General features: G+C 36.5%; 1 protein-coding gene and 1 long non-coding RNA gene across 2 annotated transcripts; both read left to right on the top strand.

Annotated features, from left to right (window-relative positions):
* The first annotated feature begins 754 nt into the window (after positions 1-754).
* Positions 755-2,396, top strand: LOC131018214 (uncharacterized). Its single transcript, XM_057946939.1, has 5 exons — positions 755-1,146; positions 1,335-1,517; positions 1,698-1,754; positions 1,869-1,964; positions 2,076-2,396. The coding sequence occupies exons 1-3, from the start codon at positions 755-757 to the stop codon at positions 1,708-1,710; spliced, it is 588 nt and encodes a 195-aa protein (XP_057802922.1). The 3' UTR covers positions 1,711-1,754; positions 1,869-1,964; positions 2,076-2,396.
* A 4,287-nt stretch (positions 2,397-6,683) lies between these two features.
* Positions 6,684-9,718, top strand: LOC131017247 (uncharacterized). The gene is made up of 3 exons (XR_009099496.1): positions 6,684-7,077; positions 8,745-8,826; positions 9,423-9,718. It is a non-coding gene; the product is annotated as an uncharacterized LOC131017247 (long non-coding RNA).
* Positions 9,719-11,728: the final 2,010 nt, after the last annotated feature.

Here is an 11,728-nt window from a genome sequence, read left to right as displayed (position 1 = left end):
TAATTTCATATTAAGTTGATTTAATTTCTAGATAGAACTTTTCAGGTTTCCTATACAATATGCAGATTGTTGAGAACACTGATTACATATGCAGATTTCGATGAGTATTCTTATAAAATAAATAACATGATTTTTGCTAAAAGACATAATTTAAATCAATCGCTTCTTGTATTGATATCTCAATTTAGATTACTGAATTGGCTTAAACTAATAATCGTAATCTGTATGATCATAACTGGTCTACATTAGTAGACTTAACTAAATGTTTAAAAAGGGTGGGTCATTACATCTTCATTAGCTATTAATTGTTGGGTGATGGTATTACAGCCCCTTTTTAAAATAATAGTAATAATAATTAAATTGAAATTTACTATTTTGCTCGATATTCTATAGGTCACAAATTAAAATAAATTGTAAATTAACAATTTAATTTAAATAAAGCTGAAAGAATAAATACGTATAGCGCCTATCGCAATCTAAGAATATTTATAGCCCCTATCATAATCTGATTAAGAAACACGTTTATACATTTATAAACTCTAAAAAGAACTGTATAGTCCCCAACTCAAAAATTTAAGAATCACGTGAAATTTCGGTTGATTTTCCTAATTTTCTTTTAGTTTAATACTTTTTTAGAGTTCTATGATGCAAATATTGGACGAAAATAATTTTTGTGATCTCAATCAAGTTCCCTCTCAATTTAAACTTTTTAAAAGTTTAATACTTTTTTAGAGTTCTACGATTTTCCTAATTTATGTCTCTTGGTGGTGCTATGGGTACAGTACCGGCGACTATATGCGGAACATTCTTGTTTCTTTATGGAAGGTCTGGCAAACTGGGTGATAATGAACATCGTCTAGTAGCTTACGAGTGGACTAAGGGAGACTGCAAGGAACTCGGTATTTATACTTATGGCGTTAAAAACCATATCCTTTGTTATGCTGAGGGCACCGTTGTGCTGCCCCATGGAAAGCTTGGAAAGGCAATCAATGGATCCTCATTTCTTATTAATCCTCCTTTAGTCAAGGTTCCTAACCTGTTCATAAGGCATTGCGGATGCAAAGGGAACAAGGGTCCAGGATGCGAGTGTTGTCAACCTTACAGCGATGCCTACAAGTTTAGTGTTGAAGATGTTGCTGCTAATGGGTAAGTTTTTTTGTGGATATATATGTCCTAATTCTGACATTTTACAAATGAAACATAAAGATAAATTTTGAATATATAAAGTTAGTTTTTTAAGTAGCATAAATTATTTGTGTTTTAGACTAGTTTTCTAATGAAAAGCAACTTTCATATATGTAGTTTCTTTACTAATTGAACATGTGTGACTGTAGATTCCGCATCCTTCGTGATACGGAGGAGGAGGTTGGTCCTGATATATCAAAGAATCAATTGGCTGGAAATCCTGATGCACAAGGGGGAAAAAAAAGAAAACACCTCAGGGAAACATCTCTAGACATCATCTGTATAAGAGAGAGGGTGGTTCGAACATATGTTCAGATGAGTGGAATCCAATGGTAAATGTTTCACTTGTAGGCTTGCTCAGATCATCTAGTTTGACTGACACCTTTTCTGTTTTTCCAGACTGAATTTTATATCAATCATGAATTGCTGAATTAAGCCTCTGGCTAGTTCATTGTGTTTCTTTCTCTCTAACTTTCTTTCCTTTTTCCCACTTTCTAATTCATGTTTCCCAGGAAGCATTATTGAAGAGTAACGAGGTTTCTGTAACATTTAAGCAAGAAATCAAGAAGGTAGAGAGACAGTGTCATATAAAGCATCTTTTTTTCCAATGATATATATTCCTCTACGTGACCCACATTAATTTGTTTCCTTTCCTATAATAATCTTTGTGTTTGCAAAATTAGATGGCGAAAGTAATGAAGGACCTTAAAGAGGAAAACACCATCATGAAGAGCAATTGCGATAAATCAGATATCACCATCATCGAACTGACCAACGAGGTAGATTAAGGCTTTGCTCATGCACCTATATGAACTACAATTAGCTGTCGACAAACTCCCTTTGATCTTGTTCTTTCTATTTTGAACTTTGTAATGTCTGTTTCCGAGCAGCGTGAACTCTTGAAGAAACAACTGGAGGAAACGAGAAATCAGAAGGACAAACTGGAATCGTTGTGTCAATCACTCCAAGCAGAGAGTAATGAACTCAGCTGTTTGGAGTGGTATAAACTAGATGTGGATTCTAAGTGTTGATGATGTTAAAATATGCCAATAATTAAGGTTGTCCTAACAAATTTTGTTGGCAGAGTTGAGTGAATAGTTGGTGTTTCAGAACCGAGTTGCTAGAACTATCTTTATTATGTTGCAAGAACTATCTTTATTTCATATTAAGGGCATGTTTGATATTAGCTAATACATTGTATTAGCTAATTTAGTACAGATCAGTCTAGTGTTTGGTATTATTTAGTAATACTGCGGATGACACGGATTAATCCCACGACCCAGTATTATTAATCCAGATTTTTTAGGATTAATAATACCACCTCCCCCTAGGATTAACTTAAACCAGGATATTCTGCATTTAGCCATGATAGCAAACACCAACTCAGTATTAATAATAATCTGTTATTATCCACACTAAATATCCTGGTTATAAATTATCCTACATAATCCTTTACTGAAAACCAAACGAGCCCTAAGTTGCTATTTGCTAAGTGTGGTACACACTAAATTGTGGGCCACATCTGAATTACTCCCTCTGTACACGAAAGAACTTCCTATCTTTTCTTTTTGGGACGTCCATAAAAGAACTTCCTACATATTTGGACTATACCCCACCACTTATAATCCTCTTACTTTTCACTTTTCACAACTCTCAATATTAATTATAACACATTTTCACCACTCCCAATACCCTCAACTTCTTGCAGCTCACATCCCCAACTTCACATTCTAGCTCTAATTCATCCATCCCACCTGCAATCAAACTCAAATCCGTAACAAAAAATTCCAATTGTATTTGCACTAATCTTATGTCGATTCATTTGCACTAATCTTACTTTATCTGCATTTGCACTAATCTTACGTCAGATTCATTTGCACTAATCTTATTTCATTTGCATTTGCACTAATATATAATATTTTTCACTAATATTTATTACTCCTATTAATATACTAGAAATTTCACACCGCGTAGGACGCGGTGTTTCTATAATTGCTCCGTGAATTATGGGATCAGTAACAATGCTAATCAAATCATTTCCAAGTGCAGCCATATTATACTATGACTTTTAGGAGAATTTCTACAAGTCATAAACTCATAAACATTGTAGCAATCTACAGAGTACATTTTATATACTAACTACATAAATATTTTTAAGACATTATGCATCATGTATACGCAGTGCATTCAACCGGAACCTACATCGAGGCATATACAATGTACATACAAAAGACAACCTCAAAACATTGATAAAATATCACTGACATGGTGTAGTACTACGAAAAGTCATAGAATTGTTCAAAGTACATACAAGTGTTGGCGTTTAGTTAATGACAAACAATAATGTATTTGCATACTATTCTTAATTGTTGATGACTTCATTAAACTATTAACATCGTTGTTTCATGTGGAATATTCACCTTATTATACTCACCTTTATATTTCTCGGCAACCACTGCAATGAACATGTGGAAGTAAATTCGCCACATAAAAATAAGCAGCAACCACCCCTAACAACGAGTCTTTTACGATTTCCTTTTTCAAGTACTGTACTCTTTTTTTACTCTTGAAAACTCTTGCATACTAATCAACTCTATTATGACTCTTTTCAAGTACTCTTTTTTTACTCTTGAAAAATCTTGCATACTAATCATCTCTATTATGACTCTTTTCAACAGGAAATGATTCACTTCGAATCTCCACTCACTTTGGATTACAAGTCATTGTGAGAAAAATACCTCGGAGTCCAAATTTCGCAACAAGTGCTAGTGCATCATGTAACGGCAACCCATATCACGCAGCCCACCTATGAGATTGGAACACCCACCAGTGTCAACAACAACACACAACTTTCTTTTTATCGATTTCTTATTTGAAAATTACAAACCACAGTCAATAAAAAAATTAATAGGAACACCACTTACTAAACAATATAACATAATGATAAATTGAATTGTGCAAATCTAGACAGTGACACAACAAATATAATTATGCACCTCTTAAGCTTCTCGACCAAGTAGTCAGCCAAGTAGTCAGCGCAGGTGAACACTCACGGCAAAATATTTAGCATAGCCATAACAGTTGCAGATGGATAAGGTAAGCTAAAACGTAAACGTTTTGAAGTTGTCACATGGTCGTGCAAGACATTTGAACATAGATTTAATATTAAATTCCCTGCAAAACAAATACAAGCAACAAAGAATTGAGAAGTACATGGTAGGTTGAGAACACAGCTCGCAACATGCATTATAGAAGAATTAAAATTACCATGCACCATTCTCTAAAGCAAAATCACAAAATGAGAATTCAATAATTTAGTCAGTGGTGAGTGGTACAATAAAATATGAAAAGAAAATAGAGCACAAAGATACTATTTTGAGAACAAAGTAGGGTAGTGATTTACAGAAGGTGTAATTAATGGATGAAAAGTGTTCCAGCAAACAAATTCGATGTGAGCAAAGACAAGCGGACCGTGAGGGCACCTGTCGAAAATCGGAAACCAAAAATAACAATCTCCGTATAACACACAAAGTAACAAATTCTTAAAAAACTTAAAGGCTATAGGCAATAACCCAAGCCTAATCCTAGAGTAATGAATCCCATTCTCTAAACTTCGAAATGATTACTATAACTAAACGATCATTGGGAAATGACTTTTAAGTTTTAAATACAATGGAAGAGCGCAAAACACATGAAAACAAAATATCACACCACAAATAAAAAAATAGAACAAAACGAAGTGCACCGTTAAATTTGGAGAAGTGGAATAGCTTTCTTGGAGTAGAAAGACAAAACGCTAAAAAAAAATTAGAAAGTAAAAATAAATGTTGGAAATCACAAGAACGAAAAATATCCAACAGAAAAGGTGAGCAAGTCACCTAATAGGAAATTAGGAATAAACTATAGTACTCCTTATTTAATGATGAAGCATCTTTTTTTCTTCATAAGGGAATATCACTTCATTTACAATCACCAATCCTGCTACGAAGGTGTTTCCAAATTAAAAGTAGTGTTGCTTCAACTTTCTAAAGTTACGACTTGAAGTTCATTTCCAACGTCACTTATAGAGTTCTAGTAGCTATGCTATTTACTTAAACCCAATTTTAGTTACCAATATTGAATTTGATGATTATCCAGGTGGAGAGATCAATTATTTGTTCAAATTTTATCAGACTCAGAAAAGGTGAGTCTACTGTATTGAGTTGGGCTACATGATAGTATACCTAAGATTCTCCAGAGTTGTAGTTCTATATTTATGATGGTGATATGATCTATTGGCATAATTTGTTGGTGTGTTTGAAAAATTGATGTTCCATAGGCAGCTCAAGTTGTTTATACATTTTAACATGGACCATAAAAACTAATACTACATTTTAATTTATCGTGATTTCAACGTGTAAGAGAGAAAATGCATGTTATGGAGACTTACTCAAGTGCAAGATAATGCTCACTACGCCCGTGGAGATGTAACTCTTGAAGAAGTGAATGTCGGTGAAAGAGCACGTGTCTGGGAATAATTTAGAAAAAAGAATCACATGAATATTTAAATTACACACGTGAAAAAATCAAACAAGTCATATTAATACTACTACATTTTTTACAAAAATTAGTACATGAAAAACTAAGAATATCAAAGTTTATTTATAATCCTAAAGCACCCGACTATATTTTTGTCTAGTACTTCCAATATACCTCCGGAAATTACTTCAATTAGTAAACATTGTAAAAGTAAAAAATCAAACAATAATTAAATCAATTATATTCAATTAATTAATCAAAATAAGTTTAAGTTAAAACTCTAGGCCCATTCCTTAATCCTTATCATCAAATCCAACAATATCTCATTATCATCATCTGTAGTCATGATCAATTCCAAACATACACTATTTAAAATCCCCACAATATACTGCCCCTGTTCCACGGTGCTCTCTCTACTCTCTCATTCTCGGTTGCACCCATAGTCTCCTCTCTTTGTGTACCCTCTCACCTCTCTCTCTCTCTCTCTCTCTCACTGCACTTCACATTTGCAACAGAGAGTGAATCTCATCCCCAACTATCAAATCCCAAATCCCCTTCTTCTAATTTCCGGCGAATAACCAGAACGGTTTGTTCTCTCCATCAATCAGCCGTCCACCTATATCTCACCGCCGTTCCCTATCGTCGACCCACTCTCTTTGGCTCGGCCCGACAATCAGCAGCTAAGAAAACTGCGCGGATGCCGCCGCTGACCAGCACTCTCAACACAGACAACAACACAAGAAATTGAGCCACAACTCAACCAAGGCTGGTCGTTCCCAATCGTCAGCACACCTAAGCTGCTGCCGAATGTAATACCCCGTTTCCTCGAGCTAAGTTTAGAATAATTTTAAATTTAGAAGTAAGATAATTCACGCCGGATTGAGAAAAAAAGAATTTATTTTAATTCCAACAAAGACGATTTACAAAAATATATATATGTAAATTTAGTTATTAAATTTATATGCATTATATATTTATTTAATTGAGCATCGATCATTTACACGAACTATTTTATTTAGCGAACACTGAAGAATTATTACAGTTCGATAAACCAACACAGATATTTTATTAGTCAAATCACCTACACCCTATATCATCCATTAGCCACCTACCCACCTACCCACCTACCATACATGCATTACACCTCATTCATCACTGACTAATTTCAATCATGCTTTCCAGCTAGCAACTCCCTTCACCATTCTACACTGCAACCTCCACAATTATAGTCTCCAATCTGCACTCTTCTATCTATTAGAAACATGCTCCACTCATTTTGAAAATTTTCATCGGCTGCCCAAGCTCATTTCACCAAAAATCAAGTATTGAGCAAACAAGCAAAAAATCAGAATACCAACTGAAATCCTCGCCAAGGTAACCACTTGACTTTTTCGCCTACCTCTGTTTATACATTACGCCTCTAGCTCCAAATTGGTTTATCAGAAACCACAAATAAACCTCATGATTTACACAGCAAAACATTTCAAGCATTTCAAAAGAATGACATTTATTTATTCATACACATACATCATAACATGACTGTTGTTAAAAGAAAAGAAAAGCAGAAGAGGAGATTTGTTGTTTTTATTGAAAAATGGAGTCTTGAACTTGGTTTGCTGTCGAATCTGAGTGTTTGGAGCGTTTGAGTCGGGAAGGGCAGAGAGAGAGTCGACGGCAGCGGCGCTGCTGTCGCCCGGCCACGGTGAGAGAGAGGGAGCGAGGGCTCGGGCGCCGCTCTTCGCGGTGGGATGTCGGGCCTGTTTCAGCCGAGAGAAGGGAGAACCGAGGGGCAGTGGTTGTCGCCGTTGCTCCGGCGAGCTCCAGCGGCCATGAGAGCAGCGAGGAGGAGAGAGAACAAGGGGGGGTACAGAGAGCTGCTGGGAATCGGCGATGGTGGCAGCATATGGCTGCTGCTATCGGCCGGAGTTGAGAGAGGGCAGGCGGCGGTCAGCGGTGGCTCCGAGCTGCTGTCTGGCCGAGTAAGTGAGAGAGAGAGAGCTTGAGGGCTGGGGATCGGCGGCGGCGGTCTTCCAGCCGTGCAGTCGCCGGAAGTCAGAGGGTAGGGAGGTGGAGACTGGTGGGAATTAGAGGCGGTCGGCGATGGCTGGTTGCTGTCGTCCGTCCGACACAGAGTGAGAGGAAGATAGGCAGGGGCCGGGCACGCGGCGGTGGTTAGCTCCGCTAGCCACTGTGGCCGCCGGACTTCGGAGAGAGGCAGCGGCGTTCTCAGTTGTGGGAGTGTGTGCGTGCTCGTTCGGTGAGCGAGGGACGAGAGAGAGGACGAGGTAGAGGGGAGTCAGCGGCGGTCGGCGCGGTCGTTCGCCGGAGAAGGGGTGGGAGGCGGCGTGCGCCGCTGCTCTGTGAAGTGTGAAAAAGAGAAAGAGAGTGAGATCGGTAGTGAATGTGTGTGTGGCGCGGCTGATGGGGGGAAGAAGAAGGGAGAGAGTGTTGGGCTAGGGCTTGGGGAGTGGGCTTGAGTGTTGGGCCGGGTTTTAATTAGATTGGGCTGCGTTTTTTTTTTTAAAAGCTTGGGCCATTTCCAAATCTTAGCTGGGCCCTTATTTATTTAAAACTTTGGGCTGATTTTATTTATTTAACATGGACTCAATTTTAATTAATAGTTGGGCCTTCATTCCTTTAAAATTTTGGGCTGCCTTCTATTAATTAAATGGACTACACTTATATTAATTAATTGGACTATTAATTAGTTTAATTAATTTATTCAAAGATTTGTTTTCATAATAATATTAAATTATTATTATGTGCATATTTTAAGTAAATTACTTATTATATGCTAAGCATGACATGAAATTGCATTTTTACTTGCAATAAAAGTATTTAATTGGTTTTAATTATAATTCCAATTATTAAAGAAAGACGAGTAAGAATATTGTTGGTGTTCTTAACTTAAGAGAAATGTTTTCAATTATTTATTCATTAAATTTTGAAAAACCGGCTAAGTGAATCATAGAATATTAAGCACTACACCATGACTTAAGATTAGATTCAAGGAGACCTATTAAGAATAGAATTTCTTGTAGGCTTTGTGGACCAAGGGGATTAGCGCTGCTTTCCCAAGACGGGTTTATATGTGATTATGATCTTCAGGCTTTGCATAACCAGGTGGGCATTACTTTTACTATACGTATATAGAGATCCCCTGCGTGTCGTAGGCCTCTTATACGAATATATGCATGAGATGATTTTAACTGTTAATTTCAGTTTATTATTATGCCCAAATGATAAATGACTCTTATGAAATGAAAATGAAATGTTCATGAAATGAAATGAAATGTTTATGAAATGATTGACTGCCAAAAATGTTTATGTTTTTATATGTATCCTATCTGTGTTGGTTCGCCAACTTTAAAGGAAATCCAATTGGGATCCTATGCTAGACAAAGGTCGCTAGCTAGGGTTAACGTGTACACTTATGGAGACCGCGAGTCGCTTGCGACCGGTCTTGGCGTCCGTGGTAAGGAGGCCTCCTTCCCGGCGCGTGACAGAAAGGAACAGATATGGATCATATGAAGGAAAATGATCGGCCGATCGACTTTATGAAAATGAAAGAAATATTTTAGTAAGCGCAGGTCATTTAAGAAAACCCCTGTGTGTTACTGTTATGGCAGTTCAATTTATATATGTATGCATGTTGTATTTTCGGCTATGCCCACTGAGTATTTTTATACTCAGCCCTGCATGTATTTCTAAATGTGCAGGTTGAGCAGTTGATGGAATGGAATGATGTTGAGCGGGTGTTCCTTTGACATTTCAAGAAATGTAACCTTGAGTATACATCTTCATATGTATATCTCACACGTTTTCCGCTGCAAAACACTTTGATTAGGATAACTTTATGTTATGAAATTGTTACACGTGTTATTGGGTAAACCACCTTAATCAGTTCTCATTTATGTGTATGTTTTATAAGTATCCAAATAATCATATATGATCCTAGCATTTTATCTATGAGTGACATTTCCATATACTTTAATGTTAAGTAATTGTCCATTTCTATTTCTTATTGTTCACCCAAGTCATAACCCCGGTTAACCCGTCATTGGGATAGTGGGCTGTGACAGAGTGGTATCAGAGCGGTTCGTTCGCTCTGACCCTAGAAACCTTATTCTAAAGAGTCGAGTCTAGTTTGATTCTTTATACTTACATGGGTTCATATGGCACCGCTCAACACTCCATTGCATCGTGCTCAATCAAGGAAAGAAGGTAACTGCAGTTTCAACGTTTTAAAGATGTTAATGTTCTAAAATGCTTCATGAATATGTTTATGTGAAGAGCATGTTATGATGAAATGTTGAATGTTTTGCCTTTCATGGCATATTTTCGCAGTCTATGATGTTATGATCAGATGAATGATAGAAAAGTGACATATGTTTCCCCAGAGAACATAGATTGCTATAAGATGCATGATCACAATTTCAAAAGAACATAGACTACTAGATTAGTAGGATATCTCTACAATCTAGATTCTTAAGGTAATGATTTAGAAGAATGAAAGAGAACTTAGAACGTCTCAGCTCCCTTAAGAAAATGATGGTTCTTTTGAACTACAAAGAGGAATGAAAAGATATGTACGAGGTAAAGGAAAAGCACAGAATGAAAATACGAGACGAATTCAAGGTAAACGTTGCATCAAAGGTTGAACCATAGTCTCTACGTTCAAATGTTCAAGTACGACGGAATATCAAATCGACTTTTGCTACAGGATAGATTTTATGAATAGAGTGTTTTGCCTGTGTACGTATGTCTGTGTGTATATGTCTTAAGAGAGGTTTGGGGTTTGAGATCAATAGGATAGGGAACCTTAAGATAAGTTTAATTGTCATAATGAACTTATGTTTTGTTATGTATAGTATGTTCATGGCCCTTCAAGTTCGGGACGATGTTTCTCGTGTGACTGGGAGGTGATGATGTTGGACCTGGCCAGTCCACATGATCCAAATCTCAGTAGACGTCTTTTGGGTTGAAAACCCATGTGTTTCAACTTTCGACCTAGTAATTAATCATTTCATACCCTCTGGTCATTCTTTTGATTCTCTTGAACAATTTCTACAACACCTTGTTTTGATGTTGTGTCGAGTTTGAGCCTTGCAACTCGTGAGTTGTCATAATAGATCCCCTTGTTTGATATGACCAAGAAATGTTAGTCTACCGATGTAGTATACTACCCAAACTATGACTTCATATAATTGTGTCTCATTGTGATTGGTTGAGATTAGTTTTTGTCCTATAAATGATATCGACCACTCATTATGATAGAAATTCAGAGTCCAAGCTAAGACCGTAATATAGTGTTCGAGTACGAGGACTTAAGTTAATTGGTCTATGATAGTTTTAAGATAAATTCATAGGAAAGTGTTATTCATGTGATAGGTAACAAGAAATGGGTTGATGACTATTTTAGTCTTTGGAAAAAAGAATACCCCGTAGATGAGCCCTAGGAATGAGGTAGGAGCAAAATGAACCGCCGAAAAAGGACGAGGGAACTTATTCTCAAGTAAATCTCGTGTATATAAATTGGAATTAGGAATCCAATTGATATGAGGAGAGACCCGAATCTATTCTAGATCGGAAAGTTAAAGTACTAAGGAATAAGTCGATACCCTTAGTAATAGTTCTTTGGAAGCACTATGATCAAGAAAAGGCGATGTGAGAACTCGATTCTAGCATGAATGAGAAGTACCCAGAATTATTTTCTGTGGTACAAATTTCGTGACGAAACTTCTTTTAAAGTGGATAGTATGTCATACCCCGACTTTTAATCCCTGATTAAGGGCTTAATTATTAATAATTAGGATTCGGCATCCATTTATAATAAAAACTGGTTTAATTTATCTAATGTGATTTAATCATTATATATGTGTTTTAATGTGCTTAGTTAAAGGAAATTTTTATAAATGTGGTGCATAAGTTTTAATTGGTGAGTTAAGTGTATTTATATGAGCCACATGAATTTTAAATTATGCATGAAGTCATAAATTTTATCTAAATTTGATAAGTACATGTA

Source organism: Salvia miltiorrhiza, chromosome 3 (genome assembly GCF_028751815.1).
Source record: "Salvia miltiorrhiza cultivar Shanhuang (shh) chromosome 3, IMPLAD_Smil_shh, whole genome shotgun sequence".
NCBI classification, from domain to species: domain Eukaryota; kingdom Viridiplantae; phylum Streptophyta; class Magnoliopsida; order Lamiales; family Lamiaceae; genus Salvia; species Salvia miltiorrhiza.
The sequence above is the reverse complement of the archived record's forward strand: the minus strand, read 5'-3'. Positions and strand labels throughout refer to the sequence as shown.

Coding starts and splice junctions, on each gene's coding strand:
- LOC131018214 (XM_057946939.1), top strand. CDS start 755: ATGTCTCTTGGTGGTGCTATGGGTACAGTACCGGCGACTATATGCGGA. Junction 1,147..1,334: donor GAAGATGTTGCTGCTAATGG/GTAAGTTTTTTT, acceptor GTGTGACTGTAG/ATTCCGCATCCTTCGTGATA.